This window comes from Physeter macrocephalus, chromosome 7 (genome assembly GCF_002837175.3).
Source record: "Physeter macrocephalus isolate SW-GA chromosome 7, ASM283717v5, whole genome shotgun sequence".
Classification (NCBI taxonomy): Eukaryota; Metazoa; Chordata; class Mammalia; order Artiodactyla; family Physeteridae; genus Physeter; species Physeter macrocephalus.
The window spans coordinates 126,044,407-126,067,320 of NC_041220.1; the positions used below are offsets into that span (position 1 = coordinate 126,044,407).

General features: G+C 36.2%; 1 protein-coding gene across 1 annotated transcript in view; it reads left to right on the forward strand.

Moving 5' to 3' along the window:
- The first annotated feature begins 1,769 nt into the window (after nucleotides 1–1,769).
- Nucleotides 1,770–22,914, forward strand: part of ADAD1 (adenosine deaminase domain containing 1) — a 42,652-nt gene continuing 21,507 nt past the window's right edge. The window contains exons 1-8 of the mRNA XM_007116072.2: nucleotides 1,770–1,902; nucleotides 2,260–2,439; nucleotides 3,191–3,379; nucleotides 5,552–5,719; nucleotides 10,808–10,933; nucleotides 17,929–18,052; nucleotides 19,948–20,118; nucleotides 21,318–21,547. Coding sequence (XP_007116134.2) covers nucleotides 1,803–1,902; nucleotides 2,260–2,439; nucleotides 3,191–3,379; nucleotides 5,552–5,719; nucleotides 10,808–10,933; nucleotides 17,929–18,052; nucleotides 19,948–20,118; nucleotides 21,318–21,547 — 1,288 coding nt within the window. The 5' untranslated portion in view covers nucleotides 1,770–1,802. The remainder of the gene's footprint in view (nucleotides 1,903–2,259; nucleotides 2,440–3,190; nucleotides 3,380–5,551; nucleotides 5,720–10,807; nucleotides 10,934–17,928; nucleotides 18,053–19,947; nucleotides 20,119–21,317; nucleotides 21,548–22,914) is intronic.

Consider the following 22,914-nt stretch of genomic DNA (forward strand, 5'->3'; position numbering starts at 1 on the left):
AATGGGGTATCCTGGGTTGAATCTGGACATTAATTTAAAACCTGGTGAAATCCGAATAAAGTATATAGTACAGTTAGTAGTTTTGTACCAATGTGAATTGCTTAGTTTTGATAAATGTACTATGCTATGTAAGATGTTAACACTAGGGGAAACTGGATGGAAGAATATAGAGGAACTCTATCTTTACAAGTGTTCTGTAAATCTAAAATTATTTCAAAATAAAACATTACATACATAAGCTTTATCTTTTTTTTTTTTTTGCGGTACGCGGGCCTCTCACTGCTGTGGCCTCTCCCGCTGCGGAGCACAGGCTCCGGACGCGCAGGCTCAGCGGCCGTGGCTCACGGGCCCAGTTGCTCCGCGGCATGTGGGATCTTCCCGGACCGGGGCACGAACCCGTGTCCCCTGCATCGGCAGGCGGATTCTCAACTGCTGCGCCACCAGGGAAGCCCAAGCTTTATCTTTAAGAGTAATTTTTAACCATTCCTTTTACTTCTTTAGCTTCTATTTCCATTCTGTGTCCCTACTCAAATTGATCCTAATGTAATTATATATTTTTGTACTTAGAAGTTTTATTCACCATCCTTAGCACACTTCTCGGCAACATTTGAACTTTTTAATCTCCTGTAAGCAAAAGTTTCTAAATATTAAAGGAAAAAAACCTAGACTGAGTTATCATTAGTTATCAACGAGCACTTGATCAAAACGTCATAATCAACACATTTTGATAACCACTAAAGAATATGCTGCTTTTATTGAAAATGCACTACTTAATGAGAGAAATGATGCTGTTTTTTCTCCCAATTAACCCATGTATTTGTGGATGGATATTACTTCTTGCTATAATGAGGGAGCACACTATCAATTGTTATTTTTTCTATTTTTTTTAAGTGATTTAACCCTTGAGAAGCCTTTCCCACGTAAAGAAGTACAGCGGCATTTAAATTTTGTTATAACAATCTCACTCAATTCCATGAGTTACATGCCAAAACTTGTTTAGTAAAATACTAGTTAAAATATTTTCAACGGTCTCTCAGCAACACCTCCATCAAAGCCTCCTTCAATTTTCACAAGAGCAAAGAACTGAGGACAGGCACACTGGGTTTGCCATACCTGTTTTCAGGACTGTTCCTGGCTTGGCCCCATGTGAAGCTTCTGCAAGAGCTGGTGGTTTTTTTCCTGTAAACAAATAAAGACACCGTGAGGCCAAACCCTGTCCACAGGGACCTTCTCAGAGTATAACTGGGGACAAAGCGAAGGGTTTCCTTGAAACTACCCACACACACAGGTAGCCCTAGGACTGCCTCCAAGGACCCTAGATAAGGAGGCCCCATTCCAGTGCTCTGTCAGAATGGAGTTGGTAGGGGGCAGGTGTGCGTAGAGGGCGTCGGGCAGGAGAGCGAAGGGGCCGAACTGCTTGATGTTACCGGTGTGCTCCAGCAGTCAAGGCGGCCAAGGGGCCTGGATACCCAACCTCGAAGAGCTGGGCGCACATTCCGCGGCCTTAAACGTGCGCGACGTTCCGTGGCGTCCCGACGCCTGGCGACGCAAGCCGTGGAGCGCGACGGGCACGCGCAGGCGCAGGCGCAGGCGCCGGGGGCAGGAGCGCGGGCCTAGGAGGTGGTTGGTGATTGGATGAGGCAGGGCTCGGGAGCGGTGATTGGATGAGGCAGGACGCGGGAGCGTCAGTCCCGGGCCTGCAGGGACCCCGCGAGGCCGCCTTTTGAAAGACGCATCCCTGGCTGCGTGGGTGTCAGGCCGCTCGGTCTGAAGTGAGAGGTTGAGGCAGGGAGGAAGAAGCCATGGCGTCGGCGGCGGCCGGTCGGCGGACACCCGGCCTGCGGCTCGGTCAGAGCTGCCCGCCGGCGGGGTCTGGCCAGCAGGGCAAGAAGGACAATTTTGGTGGGTGGGAGTTGGGCTGGGACTCGGGAGGCCGCCAACGGGCGGGTCGCTGCGGGTCTCAAATGTATTCTTTTTGTTGTTGTTGTTTTCCCTGACACCCGAGGAAGGGCTTTTCACCACGGACCACCTCGTCCCTTCTTTCCTCTTTGTAGTAGTGCTTTGGGGAGGGATTTAGGAGAGACAGTTCTGTCACCCGTAAAACTGTAGCCACAGAGCAGTCGTGACATCCGTTAGAGGTTTAGTGCTTGTCGTGTGTGTGTAAAGGCAGCTTATGGGAATGTGGTTGGTTTTTATTTCAGAGTATTTTTAGTTAGTACTTTTTTTTTTTGTCTTCTGCCAACTTCTTACAATTTGTAGGTGAGAAAATGTCTGGCCACGGTGACTGGTTTCAGAGTTCTCGGGTCCCCAGCTTTGCCCAGATGTTGAAAAAGAACTTGCCAGTTCAGCCATCAGCCCAGACGGTAACCACACCCACAGGATGTTCCTCGGAAAGTTACAGCTTGTCGAACATGGCATCCAAGGTTACGCAAGTGACGGGTACAAACTCTTTTACAATTGTAATAATGCCTACGTTCTTTAAGATTCTGAGATGGCCAGTTAGTTTTGTTGAGCCCCCAGTTTAAATGTTTCCTGGATATATATCCATTTACCTGTGGCCATGTCCCAACTGAAACTTGGATTTGACTCCTAGCACAGTAGAAATCCTTCCCCTGGCTACTGACTTAATTGTTCTTTACCACTTGGGTGTACAACCACTTCCAGTGTGTCTTACCTTTTTGAGGTGAGGCTGTGTCATCCCCTTCAGGAGAGAGGACTGGATTTATACTGGTTTCTATTCCACATATCACTTAGCAGAGTGTTAAGTGTAAAGCAGGGACAGACACGCTAAAAATTTGATTGAATTCAACGTGAAAGGTAATATGAAATAGTGAATGGGAAGCAGAAACTAGGTTCTAGTCCCAAATCTGTCTTAATACATTTTAGGCCTTAGTGACATCATGGGTAAAACTGGCTTAGAGAGCCTCTGAAGACCTTGATATCACTGAAATTCTAGGATTCTTTGATATCACTTAATTATATGACAATGATAGCACTTTGCAATATAGTACTCTAAAGATATATACAGTAACAGGTTACACTTCTTTAGTAGTAGAAACTCATTGTTAATGAAAAACACGTGACTAAATGTGTCTGGAACACCTTCCATTTTAGGAAAGGGTTTGGTGCTTTTGCTTGTCTTATTCTTTTTAATTTAACCAAGTTGACAAGCGTAAACATTTATTTTTAGGTAATTTTCCAGAAGCATTGCTCTCCAAAGGTCTTTCATCTATTCCAAATCCTCTCCTTCCTCCGAAAAAAATACCTAAGGAATTTATAATGAAATACAAGCATGGAGAGATAAATCCTGTATCAGCCTTGCACCAGTTTGCGCAAATGCAGCGGGTTCAGCTTGACCTTAAGGAAACAGTAACAACAGGCAAGTGTGAAGTTGTATCTGGTTGTTCCAGTACTAGAAAATATTTTCCTATTGAAAACAGTGTATAAGTGGTACAAAATTTGATTATCTTGTTTATTTGCCTAATGTCAGGGTTAGATAATTGCTAGTATGTCTTGACAAGGGTACTTCAGACATTTTTATGTTCATACTTCTTTAGCCTTTTGAGCCTCTAAATTTACTCATACAAAAGTTCTAAAACCACTGAATTTTAACTTTTTGTGTATGGCTAGTTTAACGGAAATCTTATCAGCCTTGTAGGTTATTTTCAAGTGTAAGTAAGTACTTCTTATAGCATAAACATACTTTTGTAGGGATGTTGAATATTTGGACTCTGATGATTTTATGAGTATTCTGTGATGATGATGCCTAACGAAAATTATAGTCAAATTTGGCTTCTGAAATTTATATTTCAGAACCTATTTTTATAAAGTATAAGGGAAAGTAGCAGTTACCTGATTGATTCTCTGTCTGCAGACTTGTCTGTGACTAAATTTCTCCATTCTCTCTTAAACTGTCCCCTGCCAGAAGAATCTGTTAGCACATTGGGCCTGTGGAAAGCTACAGGAGTACAGATTAGTAAAAGATGGAAAGAAGTTTCTGATTTCTTAACCTTATGACTAGTGATTAGGAAAATTAACAGGTGACAAAAATAGGGTCTTAATAATAAAGTGAAGTTTTCCTAGGTTCTATCACTGTAGGTTGGATAACTTCATGTGATCAATACTATGGACTGAATTTCTGTGTAATTAGCTTTCTGCCATTCTTCTCAAACTGCCCTTGGAAAATGTAAACTATTGGTCACAGTATGAAAAAAACTTATCAGGGCACCTCTTCGTTGAACCAAGCAAAAACTCAAAAACACTATCCAGTGATTGTTAATGGTGTTCATTTTATGTGCATAGTACTAGCTGAATAATCTAATTCAGTAGATTTGGTAGAAAAACCAGAGTGTCAGTATTTTTTAACAAGCTCTTTAGGACGGAATTAGATGATGATCAAGTTTGAGAACCTGCAGTAGAAATAGGATGAAGCTTAAAGTCTCAGCACTCTGACACAGAGTACTTATTAACAAATTTGACACATAATATCTCACAAATAAGAATCATCTGGGCCACTTGTTAAAAATATAAAATAGTCTCAGGTTTACTAAATTTGGATTGGAACCCAGGTGATCATGAAGGAAGGAATTTGGGAAACTGAGGTCATAGATGTTAGGAGGAAAACAGTTTACCCTCATGCAGTCTGGAGTTGCTTCTAAAATCTTGATGTACATCTTAAAGAAAAACCCAGCAGTTAATGGAATATGTAAGAAGACTAGATAATACAATAATAATGAGGCTTATGTGGAGTGACACTGTATGTAGCCATTTGTAACCAGAGTGGGGACTTAAGTTTCTTAAAGGCCTCCTATAGTCTAAATACCAAGTAAAACTTGAACCAGAAAAATCTTTGGCTTGTAAATTTAGAAGATGGTTCCATTTCATTTTTCATCAGGCAAATATGAAAACTAGGTAGATATAACTGTGTAAAGGTAATTTTTCCGGGAATTTTGGATGACTGGACAGTTCAGTTCTTTAGCATATCTTTTCTTATTATTATTTACGGTTTGGTTTTCCTTGTAAATCCACCACACACACCGTAAGGCTATGATGGGTTGGATTGCTTATTGTGACTCCCTGATAGAAACATAAGATTTCTTCAAAGGGATTCCTTCTGTTCCGGAGCTTATAAGAGTATCAGGGCACTCGGAGGATAGGAGTTGTTCAAATTCATTGGTATTGAAGTTCGAAAGAAGAGACATGTTGCCAGAGGCTCCACATCTTCCCTCTCATTGGTCATTAGATAGATATTGGGATGCTTACCATTGCCAGGCCTTATACAAGGCACTGTCACTCTGTGTGTGACATGTACTCTAAGCTGGCCCTATTGTTCATGCTGAATCTGGAGCCAAACTGGCTGCTTGAAGGATTCCTCAGAACTAGTTCAGGGGCCCACTCTGCTTTACTTTTAACCTGTATTGGCTCTGCAGAGTAACTGGTAGGCTGAGATAGTTTTCTACAGTTGTACTGGGATGTTTTCCTATGTAACAGACATCTTTTGCAAGATCATACTGTGAAGTATTACAGCATTCATTCTGAGCTATTTTTCAAGGTAATGTTATGGCACCATATTTTGCTTTTTGTGCTGTGGTGGACGGTATTCAATACAAGACTGGACTGGGACAAAGTAAAAAGGAGTCTAGATCCAATGCAGCAAAATTAGCTCTTGATGAGCTTCTACAATTGGATGAAACTGAACCAAGAATTTCAGAAACATCAGGTAAATATTCTTGATTATAAAGTTGTGTTTATAAAGTATATCATTTTCCAGAAAGAGTCACCTGAAAGATTTATGTTAATGAGGAGTTACTTGGCAACTACAAGATAGAAGTAGCAGGATTTGAATAATTTTCTTCTGTTGCTGATTGCTGACTTATTTAATAGTAGTTAAAATGCTCTTGTATATTTCAACACCAAAGATGTAAACATGTTGCTGAACTGATAACTTGTCAGATTGTAGATGGGTTTGAGTCCTGAAACTTAGCTTTCTCTGTAATTTATTGGATTCTTATTATGAACTTAACACTGTGCACTTAATATGTAGAGGTTTTTAATGCAATTTTTGTGACATTTGCCTATGTTAAATTCGGTAATGGTAGGGTTACTTGAGAAAATAAGGACCTAAGGTAGCATAGCAAATAGGTTGAGAGTGTAAAGTCCAGAATTAGATTGCTCAGGATTGAGTATTGACCCTGGACAAGACAAGTTGTGCCTCCTAAGCCTAAGTTTCATCATTTGAAAAATGGAGACAAGGATAGATACCTACTATGGCTGTCATTAGGATTCAGTAAATAATGGATGCAAAGCTTATAACCAGTGCCAGGTGAACAGTAACATAATCAAATGACAGTGGTTCTTATTAAATATTAATCAATTTGAGGAATATATCTGTTAGCATAGTAACCAGTTTTTGTCAATACTCATTCATGTTAGATTACATTTTGGTTTAGCTATAAATGAGGCAACTTTAGTAAAGAAAAACATTTAAATTTGATTTAAACAGTGACAATAAATTCTAGTTAAATTCAAATCACCTTTTGACTGGGCTTTTTTTGTTTATAACCTATTAATTTTAATATTTCTTTTGTAAAAGTTTCCTTAAGGTCATTTTGTTCTTTAAGTTCTTATTCCATATATTTTAATTTTTCTGTTGTTTAATTAAAACCATTATTAAGTTTTGATGTGTAGTCTTTCTCATTGTTTTCAAAATACTGATAGTTTGTCATAGTTTGGATTAAATAAGTACTTAGGAAAGTATTTTATTAATTTTCATATTTCTGTTCACTATTTTTTAGATTTATTAATTAATTTTTTAGGGCTGGGTATGATAATTTTGGTGTCTTATCCATGCTGGCAGTTTATCAATGGAAATTCTTTATATGTGATTATTTTATAAGCTATCAACCCACCTAGGTATGTCCCCAGCAATATTTTCCCCATTTCTTTCCAACCATCACATGCATTCGAATCAATAAATCTTTGTTTTGAGGATGTGCTATGGTAAATACTAGGCCTGTGATAACTTCCAGGGACTGTGGTAAATACTAGGAATCTAGTATTCATTTCAGGTAATCTATTCACTTTCTTTTAATGTTAGTTATTTGTCACTCAAGCCCAAAGAAAACTATAACTGCAATTGAAATTACTAGTTATGTGACCTAGGACCAGTTACTTCTCGGTACACCTTAATTTCTCTGTCTGTAAAATAGCTACAACAATAATTACCTCATAGGGTTATTGTGAGGATTAAATTAATTTATGCATGTAAAAAAAAACTTGATCAGTGCCTGGAACACAGTAGGTGCTCACTAAATAGTAACTACTATTATTTTAACCTTATATTCAACATTATGTGGATTATTGTATAGTTTTCCCATTAGATTGTGAATCCCCTGAAAGCCAGGAAATTATCCTTAATTTCTACATTGCCTACATAGTAGTAACACTTCAGAGTTTAGAGTATTTGTACAACTAAAGTGAAGAACAGCGTTTCTTTCTTTGTCTTTTCCAGGTCTGAGGATTAGGATTTATGCCTTTTCAGGTTTGGTTTTCCATTGTCTTTCTGAGACAGAAAAAAGCTACATTTTTGTGCTTGTTTGGAGTAAAACGACCAGAACAGGGAAAATAGGCACATTCAAAAGGCAAAGTCTACCAATAGTTAAATATAGTCAGTCAAATATAGTCATTTACCCTAACAGTCATAGGAATTGATGAACAAAAGGACAGTGAGTGATCAGTCCAACAGCAATGATTTCTTAATATGAGAAAGGACTCTAGTCTTTCTTTTCAGCCTCTGTGGACATTTTTCATGAATAGTTAGAAAGAATCCCGGGTTGGCAAATAATATAGACTACTGTTACCCTGAGAAAACAGATCAGTCTATGCGGAAGAAAGAGTATGTGGTTAACAGTATGTTTAAAGAAATACGCGAGTGGAGTCAGGTTTAGTAGGCTCAGGTTAAGGAGTTAAAAAGTTAAAACTTGACAGTTTTCTTTCAGTCAGGAAATGGAGAACAGACATCATTATCAGGCTTAGAGGTAAACACGGGAGTTGGATGTTATCACTTTTGAAGAAGAAAAGATTTGAGATACATAAAAATCTTCTGAACAGGTCCTGTTGGGCTAGTTATGGAGGGTATCACCATTTCGCAGCCTGTCTACTTTGCCATATTTTTACTGGAGTGTATCTTCACTTAATATAGTGATATTTTGGCTCTGAAGATAGGTTCAGGTTACTTATGATACTAAAGATCACTTGAAATTAGCAACTGGAAATCAAAGAAATGGTGTTAATTAGCATCATGTATGTCATGTTTTTATGTCATCCTTCACTTCCAGTAGTTTGTGAGAACATTTTATTTCCTCAGCAACCAGCGTACATGTATAGGAAAAATAGTATTGCGCTTGCTCCTTATTCCTTCATATGCATACTAGTAAGAGATACATTTAGTAACTAAGATTTGATTATATTCACAACATTCGTTATTTCCTTCAACACCAGTTAAGATCAAGAGGTATATCAGTATGTTGTTAACTTCCAAACATTCTTTATGATATTCAGGTGCAACGTTTTTAATATGCAGCAAAATATTCTCTTGCCACACACATAATTCTTGATCTGTCAGTACTAATTGCAGTGTATTTTTCTGTCTATATCATTGCACAAAATAATTGCTAACTATATAGGACATGATTAAATAAATTACAGTGCATTCATTCTATGGAACCATTAAGAAGAAGGAGGGTAGCACTACCTCTGAATGATGCCCAAGACCAAGTACAGTAAGTCCCTTACATACAAACAAGTTCCGTTCCGAGAGCATGTTTGTAAGTCCAGTTTGTTCATAAGTCCAACAAAGTTAGCCTAGGTACCCAAATAACACAATCAGCTATATAGTACTGTAATAGCTTTATAATACTTTTCACACAAATAATACATAAAAAACAAACACAAAAAATAAAACATTTTTAATCTTACAGTACAGTACCTTGAAAAGTACAGTAGTATCATCTACATCACCGCTGCTTTTACACTTGCTTCCAGACATCCTAGCCTTGAAATAAATATACTTTACTACTGTATACAGTACTGTACAGTAAAGTACACAAAAGCACAGCCACTTGTAGAGGATGCACACATGTGACAGTGTAACGACAGACATGTGAACAAACTTACGTGATTGGACATGTGAACGCACTTACGTGATTGGACATGTGAACGCACCTTTGCATCTTTGAAAGTTCACAACTTGAAGTTTCGTATGTAGAGAACTTACTGTAAATGCAAAGTGGATTTTAGCATGCCCCAGTTTTTATTTTTTAAAGTAGTGTATGTTTAGATGTATATTTTGTTTCTCAAAATATCCATACTGGTAATAGTGGTTACATTTGGAGAGAGAGACTTCTGAATGTACATCTCTTATATTGCTGTTTCAGTGGGGAAAAAAATGTTTAATTTTATAATATCATCAAATGAATATGCTTCTCCTGTATCATAAGCTTTTGGTAGTAAGCTGAGCCAAGTTGTTGAGTACTTCTCAGTCATATTTTTACTGCATAAACACCAAAAGCTAATTTTTACACCACACGATGGTTTTACTAATTTAAATGAAATATATGCTAGCATGCAATTATAATAATTTGCACCTTCTCATTGTATGCTTTGTGGTTAGATAAAAGAATATAGCAAGTAGTTCATTCTTCTGATTGTGTTTATGATCTTTAACTCTTTTTGATGTGACTTTACATGTTTTTGCTTAGAGAGCATTAACAATATTAACAAAGAAAAATTCAAGTTTGACAAATATAAGTAAAAACTTGTAAATGACCTAACTGAAATGAGTTGTATTAGCTGAGACTACTAACGTTAAATTTTTATCATTTATCTGCCTTTTTAATATAATTATTAAGCAGGTAACAAGAATTTCTGTGAAAAATAGAGTTATACAATTCATATATATGCAAGGTATGAGAGTAAAATTGTTTCATTTACTTTTTTCCTCTGAGGCTGTAATGGACTGCGAACCACTTGATAGACTACTTAGCAACTATCATGCAACTGACAGGAACTATCAGTGTTTAGTAAACAACTGAACTTTGAGAAATACTATATTAAGTGATTCTGCAACCTCTCATTCTCTAGAATAATGATTCTTCCCTGGGGATATACAAGCATACATACACAAAGCAACAGATGGCCAGGGCCCTATCTCAGAACCTCAAGTCTTTCATTTTTTTAAAAGGTCCGTGGGTGACTTTTGATGTCTATTCTTGGTTATAACTGTTCTATGGTAATCCTGATTACTTCAGACTACCTCCTTTCAAAGTTTGGGACTTTTTTTTTAGTGCGAACGTGGAACTATATCAAGAGTCTTAAGTGTTTAGTGCTTTGCAGTGGTTGTCAGTGGGGCAAATACTTAGGAGTATATTTTGATTGTCACAGTGATTGGGGAAGACTGCTGGCATTCATTGAGATGTTGCTTGTCAGGCAATGTGGGACAGTCCCATACAACAGAGAATTGTCTTGTGTCCTGTATGACTTTTGAATGTTTTATCAATTATAAATTAGTAATCCTCTAATATGTAGTACTTGTACATCTTTTTACAAGAATCTATCCAAAAAGCTCAATAACTTGTATTCTTTTAGAATGGAATACTTTAAAATCTCAATCATGACATAAATTATAAATTTGCTTACATATCTCTGTAAATTAACTCATTCAATTGAAAGGTTATAAGAGGAATAATAGAGACCTGGGAGAAAGCACAGTGTTCTTTAAATTCATATTGCATTTGATTTTATTTTCTAGAAGTGAGACAAATTCAGTTCGCAAAGATTTCACAGATTGTTAAAGAAACATTTTATCAACTAATTTCTAATCATTCAGAGTATCTGAAATGTAGCAACTCATTAGCTGCTTTTATAATTGAAAGAGGTAAGTGCAGGTACTTGGGATGTGTTCATTTGTACAAAAACTATTAAGTAACTTAATGATCTGAACTACGCTATAGTAATATTTTAATTAACTATCTTTGCCCCTGTTGACAGTGGTGCTGCATTGATTTGAAGTGACCTTTTCTAGTAGGTGTAGGTCATTAAACACAAAGATTCTCAAAGGTAGAGATAAAGTATACTGAACAGGAACCAATAGAGAACTTCAGAATGGTAAAATAACCTAATATTTTAAGCAGTAACTGTGTTGGAGTCACTACCAGCTTGAAATCTAACCCCATTATAACAAATATTGAGTGGGACTCTATAAAAATTAACATATGTTCTTCACTTTCAAATAATAAAAGATTAAAGTGAAAAATCATGAATCTATGTTTTTTCCTGTGAATATTATGATGTGATTCCAATTACATTTTATCTTTTATTTATCCTGTAATGTCCTAGATTGATCATTAATTAAACACGTTTGAATTTTATATTCATCTCTGAATAAGATATTATAGATGATACAAAAACAATTTGATATTTGATTCTTATTCTTAAGGATTTTTTGTGACCTAGGTGGGGAGAAGATACATATGATTGTTCAAGGGTCAACTTTAGTTTGAAATCATGGAGCATGATATCTCCATGCTTTCTCATTCTCTCTCAAGATCGCTTTGGCTATTTGGGTGTTTTTGTGTTTCCATACAAATTTTACAATTATTTGTTCCAGTTCTGTGAAAAATGCTGTTGATATTTTGATAGGGATTGCATTGAGTCTATATATTGCCTTGGGTAGTATGGTCATTTTAAGAATATTCTTCCAGTCCTTGAGCATGGTATATCTTTCCATTTATTTGTTTTCAACTTCAGTTCTTCCATTAACATCTTACAGTTTTCTAAGTATGTCTTTTACCTCCTTGGTTAGATTTATTCCTATGTATTTTATTCTTTTTGATGCAATTTTAAATGGGATTGCTTTTTTAATTTGTCTTTTTGATAGTTCATTATTAGTGTATAGAAATGGAACAGATTTCTATATATTAATTTTGTATCATGCAACTTTACTGAATTCATTTATTAGTTGTAATAGTTTTTTGGTGGAGTCTTTAAGGATTTCTGTGTATAGTATGTCATCTGCAAACAGTGACAGTTTTACTTCTTCTGATCCAATTTGTTTTCCTTTTATTTCTTTTTCTTGTCTGATTACTGTGGCTAGGGCTGCCAATACTATGTTGAATAAAAGTAGTGAGGGTGGGTATCCTTATCTTATTCCTCTGATATAAGAAGAAATGCTTTCAGCTTTTCACCATTGAGTATGATGTTGGCTGTGGGTTTGTCATATACGGCCTTTATTATGTTGAGGTATGTTCTGTTGCTACCCACTTTGTTGAGAGGTTTTTTTAAAAGTCATAAATGGATGTTGAATTTTGATGAAAGCTTTTTCTGCATCTATTGAGATGATCATATGCTTTTTAATTTTCAGTTTGTTAATGTGGTGTGTCACATTGATTGATTTGTGGATATTAAACCATCCTAGCATCCCCGGAATAAATCGCACTTGATTATGGTGTATGATCCTTCTTTTAATGTATTGTTGAATTTCGTTTGCTAATATTTTGCTGAAGATTTTTTTGCATCTGTGTTTAGGCATATTTGTCTGTAATTTTCTTTTTTTGTGGTATCTTTGTCTGGTTTTGGTATCAGGGTAATGCTGGCCTTTTAGAATGAGTTTGGAAGTGACCCCTCCACTTCAATTTTTTGGAATAGTTTGAGCAGAATAGGTATTACCTCTTCTCTAAATGTTTGGTGGAAGTCACCCGTGAAGCCATCTGGTCCTGGACTTTTGTATGTTTGGAGTTTTAAAGTTACTGATTCAATTTCATTACTAGTTATTGGTCTGTTCATATTTTCTGTTTCTTCCTGGTTCAGTCTTGGGAGATTGTATGTTTCTAGGAATTTATGTTTCTTATAGGTTGTTCATTTTATTGGCATATAATTGTTCAGAGTAATCTCTTACGATTCTTGGTATTTTTGTGGTGTCAGTTGAACTTCCCTTTTTTCATTTCCAATTTTATTTATGTGGGCCTTCTCTCTTTTTCTTGATGTATCTGGCTAAAGGTTTATCAATTTTGTTTCTTTTCAGAGAGCCAACTCTTAGTTTCATTGATCTTTTCTATTGTTTTTTTTTAGTCTCTATTTCATTTATTTCTGCTCTGATCTTTATGATTTCTTTTCTTCTAACTTTAGGTTTTGGTTATATCTATTTTTCTTGTTCTTTTAGGTGTAAGGTTAGATGACTGATTTGAGATTTTTCTTGTTTTCTGAAGTAGACTTGTTTCTTTCTAATTTTTTTTCAGAAGTTTTATAGTTTTTTTTTTTATTGATTGGTTGATTGATTGCTGCATTGGGTCTTTGTTGCTGCACGCCAGCCCTCTCTAGCTGCATCGAGTGGGGGCTACTCTTCATTGTGGTGTGCAGGCTTCTCATTGCAGTGGCTTCTCTTGTTGCAGAGCCTGGGCTTTAGGTGTGCATGCGTCAGAAGTTGTGGCACGTGGGCTCAGTGGTTCTGGCTCATGGACTCTAGAGTTCAGGCTCAGTAGTTATGGCACACAGGCTTAGCTGCTCTATGGCATGTAGAATCTTCCCAGACCAGGGCTCAAACCAGTGTCCCCTGCATTGGCAGGCGGATTCTCAACCACTGCACCACCAGGGAAGCCCTGGAGTAGATTTAATTTCCTTCTTACATCTGCTTTTGCTACATCCCATAGGTTTTGGGTCATTGTGCTTGTAGTTTCATTTGTGTCCAGGTATTTTTTTTATTTCCTTTTTGATTTCTTCAGTGATCCATTGATTGTTTAGTCACATGTTGTTTAGACTCCACCTATTTGTGTTTTTTTTGTGCTTTTGTTTCTTGTGATTGATTTCCACTTTCATAGCATTGTGGTTGGAAAAGATGCCTTATATGATTTCAGTATTCTTAAATTTATTGAGACTTATTTTGTGGCATAGCATGTGATCTGTCCTGGAGAATGTTCCACGTGCACTTGAAAAGAATGTGTATTTTGCTATTTTGGATGAAATGTTCCATGTATGTTTAATTCCATCTGGTCTGATGTGTCATCCAAAACGGGCATTTTCTAATTGATTTTGTGTCTGGATGGTCTGGCCATTGATGTAAGTGGGATGTAGTCCCCTACTATTACTGCATTATTGTCAATTTCTCCTGTTATGTTTATTAATATTTGCTTTATATATCTAGGTGCTCCTATGTTGAGTGCTTTACATTTACAATTGTTATATATACTTTTAGGATTAATCCCTTTATCATTGTGTAGTGTTCTTTTTTATCTTTTTGCTGTCTTTGTTTTAAAGTCTGTTTTGTCTGATAATAAGTATTGCTACTCCAGCTTTCTTTTCATTCTGTTTGCATGGAATACCTTTGTCCCCTTCACTTTCAATCTGTGTGTGTCTTTAGATCTGAAGTGAGTCTCTTGTAGGCAGTATATATGTGGATCTTGTTTTCTTATTCAGCCACTTTATGTCTTTTGATTGGAGCTTTTAGTTCACTTACATTTAAAGTAATTATTGATAGATATATACTTATTACCATTTTGTTAACTTGTTTTCAGGTTATTTTTGTAGTTCTTTTTTGTCCCTTCTTTTGCTCTCTTCCCTTGTGATTTGATGACTGTCTTTAGTGGTTGTGTTTGGATTTCTTTCCCTCTTTTGTGTGTGCATCTGTATTATAGGTTTTTGGTTTATGTCTACCATGAGGTACATATATAACTATATAACTATATAACTATATATATATATGTAATATAGGTGAGTATTTTAAGTTGATAATCTCTCAAGTTCAGATGCATTCTAATCACCCTATATTTTTACTCCCCCCAAAGGTTAATGTATTTTACATCTTTTTGGCATGTGTATCCCTTAACTACTTGTTGTGGCTATAGATGATTTTACTTCTTTTGTTTTCTAACCTTCCTACTAATTTTATAAGTGGCTGATCTATCAACTTTACTGTATGTTTGCCTTTACCAGTGAAATTTTTCCTTTTGTAATTTTCGTATTTCTAATTGTGATCTTTTCTGTTTAGAGTAGTCCCTTTAACATTTCTTGTTAAGCTGATTTTGTGGTGCTGAACTCTTCTGGTTTTTGCTTATCTGTAAAATCTTTGTCTTTCCTTCAAATCTAAATGATAACCTGGTCAGGTAGAGTATCCTCTACTGTAGGTTTTTTCCTTTCGTTATAGGTTTTTTTCCTTTCATTGCTTTGAATATATTGTGCCACTCCCTTCTGGCCTGCAAAGTTTCTGCTGAAAAGTCAGCTTAAAGTCTTATAGGAGTTCCCTTGTATATAAGTAGTTGCCTTTCTCTTTCTGCTATTCTCTTCCTTTATCTTTAATATTTTCCTTTTTAATTATAATGTGTCTTGGTTTGAACCTCTTTCAGTTCACCTTTTTGAGACTGTGTGACTTCTGGACCTGGATTTCTATTTTCTTCCCCAGGTTAGAGAAGTTTTTAGCTACTATTTCTTCAAATAAGTTCTCTGCCCCTTTCTGCCTCTCTTCTCCTTCTGGGACCCCTATAATGCACATGTTAGTATGCTTGGTATTGTTTCAGAGGTGTCTTAAACTATCCTCATTTTTTAAATTCTTTTTTTTTCTCTTTAGCTTAGGTGATTTCCACCACTCTGTCTTCCAGATTGCTGGTTCATTCCTCTGTACTAGCTAATCTACTGTTGATTTTTTTAGTGTATTTTTTATTTTAGTTATTGTATTCCTCAGCTCTGTTTGGTGGTTCTTTATTTTTATTTTTTTTTTTTTTGTGGTATGCGGGCCTTCCTCCGCCGTGCCCTCTCCCGTTGCGGAGCACAGGCTCCAGACGCGCAGGCTCAGCGGCCACGGCCCACGGGCCCAGCCACTCCGCGGCACGTGGGATCCCCCCAGACCGGGGCGCGAACCCGGTTCCCCTGCATCGGCAGGCGGACGCGCAACCACTGCGCCACCAGGGAAGCCCCAGGTTCTTTATATTTTTTACCTCTTTGTTCATCCATTCTTCTCCTGTCTTCAGTGACCATCTTTATGATCATTATCTTGAACTCTTTAATCAAGTAGATTGCTTATCTCCACTTCATTTAGTTCTTTTTGTGAGGTTATGTCTTATTCCTTCGTTTGGAACATAATTCTGTGTCTCTTCGTATTGCCCAATTCTCTATGTGTTTATTTCTATGCGTTAGGTAGTTCAGTTACATTTCCCCCTCTTGGAGAAGTAGCCTTTTGTAGGAGACATCCTATGGGGCCCAGCAGCACATTCTTCTCTGGTCACCAGGGCTGTATACTTTAGGGGTGCCCTCTATTTGGAATGTGTGTGCCCTTCTGTTGTGGTGGGGCCTGCTACTCTGGGCATGTGGGTAGGCAGGCCTGGCCCCTGACCCAGTTGGCTATAAGACCAGACCCTGTGTGGTGGCTGTGAGCCCAGTGGAGGACAGGGTAGTCTTCCCTGCCATTTCCTCTTACATCTTGATGAATTTCTTCTTTTGGTTATTCCCTCTTTTTCCTACGTTATCAAACTCTAGTATCTCCCTGAAACATTGCAGTTTGAGTTACAGAGAAAGAAGCTGAGCTCTTGGCTACACTACTGCCCGTTACAACTCAGAACATACATCACCGTTCCAGAACTTACACTGACACTATACAATTCCCTTATATCACCCCATCCCCCATGCCCATACTAGAACTTTTTGGCCAGCCCAATACATTAGAGATAATAGAACATTTTTACTTTTCTCATCTAATCCTACTCCTCCAGCTTCCTTTATCTCAGTAAATGGCATCCATCCAGCTGCTGAAAATCTAATTCATCCATTATTTATCCCTTCCCCTAACATCTTACATTTTATCTTCAAGTCCTGTTTATTATATCCTTAAACTCTATCTCAGGTCTGATCCTTTTTTTTTTTTTTCATTTAACCTCCATCATTTGAGTCTTAAGTCATTATCTCTGACCTGGACTACTGTAACAGACCCCCTAATTCAGCTTCTTGGACCTTACTGGAATATCCTTTTCCCCACTCCTTATGCTGCTCACTCATAATGAAACTTAAATTTCAGTTTCATAAGGAGGGATTCTGCAACTGGTCTTCACGAGGTAATCTTTCCTCCTAATGTTCTTTAAATTAGCCGTGTATCTGTTTCCTTCAAAGCTTTTATTACAATTTGTGGTTTTAGTCTTTTTTTCTTCTCTCCTATTAGAAGCTTCATGAGGGCCTGTCTTGCTCATCGTTTTATTCCTAGCATCTATTTCACTGCCTAGTATTTGGTAGGACCGCAGCAATTTTTGTGGAATTAATGGAAGTCCTTTCTTAGGTAGTTGCAAATGTGGAACTGAACTTTGAAAGACTAAGTCTAGAGATTTTCTGAAATCATCAACACAGAGGTAAAATGTAGCATGAGATAGGTACTCAGAGAAGACTGTTTAGAGAAAAAAGAACAGTGATCTAGCGACTAGGATATAGAAAGGCCACATAGTTAGGAGGTGAAAGGAAAAAACTATCTTCTGAGCATAGAGTTTCAAAGAAATCTCAAATTGGGTACAGCAAAAAATTATTCTATTGATTGTAGTAGAAATGTAGACAAAGTATAATATAAAACATCTGCCTTTTAAATTGTGATATTATTGAAGTATTTTTAAAATTTTGCTTCTTAGAAGACTCTCAAACTCTTATTTGAAATTGTGGAATTATTTTTCCAACTTTTTGGTCAATATATTTTACTAACTTTCAAATCGTAAAGTAGACTTTTTCATTGAACTACTGGTGTAATTAATTCATTTAACCTACTCTCTTTTTACACCAAGCATTTACTAGATGCTCAAATAAAAGTTTGTTGAATATAAATGGGAAAAAAAATGGTAAGAAAGAGGTGGAGGTTGAACATAGGGAAGAGGAAGGTAAAAATAACCTGCTACTGTTAACCTTTTCTTTCAGCTGGACAGCGCGAAGTTGTCGCTGTGGGCACAGGTGAATACAATTATAGTCAGTGCATTAAGCCAAATGGAAGAGTGTTGCACGATACTCATGCTGTTGTTACGGCAAGGAGATCTCTCCTTAGGTAAGGTAACAAATATGTTTAATTAAATATATTAAATATACATAAATATATCTGTTAATATTTAACAAATATATTTAATGCCATCAAATATTAATGCTCTTAGCCTAAAGCAATCACATATGTATGTCTTTATTTACAAATGGAATTTTACTCATCATTGAGCCAAGGGTATGGCAGTCTCTTATTTATCCAAGTCATCTGATATTTTCATATCACTTTTGGAAACCTTATAGTAATTTCAGTGTCAAGCCTATGAATTTTAGTGGCTTCTATTATCAAGACCTTATGAACTCAGTTTTAAGAGTCATACAACCTTTTTTTAACATAAAAATACTGTCTTTATTACTGATAAAAGTAATTGGAGAGTATAGCTTTAGAACTGGACCAAGTAGGCTTGGTAATATTTGACCCCTGAATTAGCCATACTTATCCAAAGGCAGAAATCAGTGAGTTTCCACTCATGAGGTCTGTACAAAGTTTACCATATAGTAGAGTGTCGATAAAGTATTTTTTAGGCTAGCAGATCTCAGAGAGAAAGAGAGAAAGGGGCTGAAGTGAGGATGCCTAGTTTCTTTTTCCAAACTTATCAGTCACTCTGCTCCTTATAAGAGGCATAAGTAGCAGATAGTAGAGTAATAAACCAAGAATGTTACTCTTTGGAGTTCCTTTTCTGTAAAAACATGAAAAGTGGGAAATGAGCATTACCTCCTGCAGTATTTACCAGCTTTTGTTCTCTTAAGTCATTAAGTTTACTTTTTATAAAACATTTCTAATCGAATATTTCAAACAAAAGTGAGAATCAGATAATTAATTCCATCATTCAGTTGTCAGCATTCTGATACCAATACCCAATGATCATATCCAATTATTAGCATATCCAGTTATTAGGATTCTGTTGTTCTTATTTAATTTATGCACCCTCACTTTTTGTTGGTGGTGTTTTTTTGCTGGAGTATTTTAAAACAAATTTAGACATATTATTTTATCTGAAAAACTTAAGTATATATATCTCTACAAATAAGGAAAGAATCGTATAATCTTAAAAGGAAAGCTTTTGGGAAGTCCATGAAGGTAATGCAACTCGTTGTCCTCCCATCCCCCTTGGTGCTTAGTGAATTATTTGACCCCTTTAAAACTACCTCTTGTGTTTATTTCTTGTCATGCTTGGCACTGGCATTTATACTGGTGCTTAATATTTTATTATATATTTCTGATGATAGGATTAAAATCATGGTTTTTAAAATAAGCAAAACAGTATTTGTCCTCTGATTTGATTAGTAGTTGTCTTTCAGGAAATCTATTTCACTTCTTAATTTAACTTACAGGCTTTGTTATGTTATTCCTACGCTCTTGTGTTTTTGTCTTCAGAACCACTAAGCAGCGGGAACCACAGTTGTTGTTTGTCTGCCTGTTTTGGCATGGAAGGGAAAATAGAAGTAAAGCAGAAAATTGATACTTCACCTAGGAGGCTGGGAGCAGAGCTGTCTAACTGATTCACTTTGTTGTAAGGCAGAAACTAACACACCATTGTAAAGCAATTATACTCCAATAAAGATGTTTAAAAAAAAAAAGAAAAGAAAGAAGGGAGGAATCAGTAGAGAAATGGGTCTTTTGCAGAAAATGATAGTTGAGTACTTTAATGTGAAATGAGAGTGGAGTGGTAGTCGAGGAATGATGCTTTAAGGCAGGTCACCGTGCAGACTGGGCTCTAACTGAAGGCTTATCAAGGGACTTAATTCTTCATTAAGTAAGGCTAAGATTATTTTACAAGTTCCTATCAATATCGGAACTTTTGACATATAGGGACATTGTTCATAACATGAATATAATGTTTGTTTAAGATACTTCATTTTTAAATTTGCTTACTTGATGAAGTTCTATCTCATTAATTTTAGGTACTTTTATAGACAACTTCTGCTCTTCTACAGCAAAAATCCTGCTATGATGGAAAAATCAATATTTTGTGCAGAACCAGCTTCTAATCTACTCACTCTCAAGCAGAATATCAACATTTATCTCTATATGAACCAGTTGCCTAAAGGATCAGCCCAGATTAAGTCACAATTGTAAGTATTATGGAAGCTGTTTCTGAAAGAATCTGGGATGGCCATATCATGCATTCTGAATCCATACAGCAAAAGAGCAAGTAAATTCATATCTATCCATATTCTCTCTCCAGCCTTGAGGTGTTATTTGTAGGCAGCAAGAGACCACAAATTCTTTCTCCTTCCCCTCCACTCAGTCTGATCCATTACTACTACTTAAATATTCCATGTACTTCACTGCTTTCTTTTTGATGCTGTTGAAAATCTTCTATTCATTTCTAGTTGTAATACTTCATAAACTTTAGGAAGTATGGATTTATACACTCTTCACATACTAACACAGGAGTTAAGGAATGCAGTCTATTCTTCTGGTCAGTCTGTGGCCGAAACTTCATTATCTTGATGAATGGGTAGCATCAGTTAGCATGAAGTTTGAACAACACAGGCAAGCACAAAAAGAAAGTAAAATTCACTTCAAGTCCAACCATCTAGAGATAACTGCGGTTTATAGTTTGTTTAAAAGCCTTCCAGTAACACCTTTGAAAACAAGGGTGAGTGTTTCTCTTGAGAGAAACCTCAAGAAAAATAATTTTAGATTTTATTGTTTTAACATATTTTGTTGGAGGTGTATCTTGAATATAAATTGTCAGTTTTCTTTTTTTCATTCTCTAATTTTGTAGTGTTTAAAAATTTTCATATGGAGAAAGGAAATAACTCACAAACTATGGCAGGGACAAAAATTAGGTTTTCATTTGACTTTAAGGGACATAAAGAATGGCAATAATATGAAATTTATCCTTGCTGGAAGCTCTAAATGTGGTTAATTTCTGTTTGGTTTTAATTTTGTGGAACGAAGTCACTCCATTCTACCTTGCTTTGGGTTTGCATCTATTTGTGTTACTGGAATTAAATGTACACTGGCAAGTTAAATATGTTTGAGAACAGTTCTTAGGTACATGCAGATTTTACTTTGTCTGCTTTGGGTTTTGTTTTTTTTAACATCTTTATTGGAGTATAATTGCTTTACAATGGTGTGTTAGTTTATGCTTCATAACAAAGTGAATCAGTTATACATATGCATACGTTCCCATATCTCTTCCCTCTTGCGTCTCCCTCCCTCCCACCTTCCATATCCCACCCCTCCAGGTGGCCGCATAGCACAGGGAGATCAGCTCGGGGCTTTGGTTTTTAAAGGAAGAAGCTTTCTTTTCTTTCTCTAGGCGTCTTAATCCACATTCTGTGTCTGCATTTGAAGCCAATGAAGAACTGAGTCTCCATGTGGCTGTTGAAGGCAAAATTCATCTGACTGTCTACTGCCCTGCAGATGTTGTTAATAGAATAAGCAGCATGTCCTCAAGCGACAAACTGATGAGATGGGGAGTGCTTGGTGTACAGGGAGCATTGCTGAGTCAGTTTATACAGCCAGTTTATATCAGCAATATACTTGTTGGTGAGTCGGAGTACAGTACCTCTTGGCCTCTTTCACTAAGTCATTTCACTATATTTTATTTACCAGTGTAAAGTCAGAATTTGCATGCATGAAGCTTTACTTAATGTAAAATTCAGATCCACTATTTTGTTGAGGTTTTCATTTCATGGTAACTGGTCATCACATTTAATATGACTTTTGCCATCTTATCAGGAGGCTAATAAGAATCAATATTTTATGTAAGGCAATTACATGTATTCTGTCTTAAATGTATACTTTTGTTTGTACGGTATTCAATTTTTCCCTTTCTTTTGGAAGAAGATGCTTCTTTGAACTTATCAAATTTAAAAGCTTACATTTAGTTATTCCTGAAATAAAAAATATTAAATGCCCATTTTGGTTCTTTCTTACTTTTATGCTTTTTTTATACATTTGGTTATGATTTGGATCCTTTTGATTTATGAAGTGAGTGGGAAGTAACTAGAACACAAATAATGTGAACTAGTAATTTATTTCTTTCTTTGGTAGGGGCTATTATAGAATGCTGTATTTATATTTGAATGGTTTTCCAGATATTATCCCATTGACAGACATTTTGGGCACTCAATTCTATAGTTTTCATAAAGCCCTAAGAGTTTCAAAGCTTCATTTACCCTTGGGAAACAATTTAAATACTACCATTACTTGGCTGTTCTTTGTTTACTGCTAATTTTTGGTAATGATGGCCCATATGCAAGCTTTGGATCCTCGCATGAGAAGTAGTTTTACTTTTAGAAAGTGCTGTTTCTTTTATTCTTGTGTTTTTTTGTTGTTGTTGTTCTATATATTTTATACCCATTTCTTTAGGAATTTCTCCTATGGACAGTATTTTTTCAGTTCCATGCATACACAAAATATTTTATTTTCTTGCCATTTTTGTTTGGTTTGGCTTTAATAAATGATAAAAAGGAAATAGTAATTATTTGTTTTTCTAATATTAAGCTTATTTTCTTTGTTTAGGAAACCTATTACTTGGTTCACAATTCAAAAGATTCAAAAGGGTATTAAGTGACGTCTTCCTTCTATCCTAGTGCCCTGGGAACCCATTTTACCTCTGTGGCATCCACTGTTACTAGTTTGTTTTTCTTTCCAAAGATAGTTTATGCTTGTAAAAGTATATGCATACTTTTTTTGTATTTTACACCAGTGGGATCACACAACTCATGCTTTTCTGCACCTTGCTCTTTTCATTTAACAAAGTGTCTTGGAAATTTTTCCATATGAGTATATGAAGAATTTTTCATTATTATAATTCATAACTCTCTGTATGGTATTTCTTTGTACAAACGTATTATAATTTATTTAACCAGTTGCGGATTGATGGAACTTTAGATTGTTTTTAATCTTTT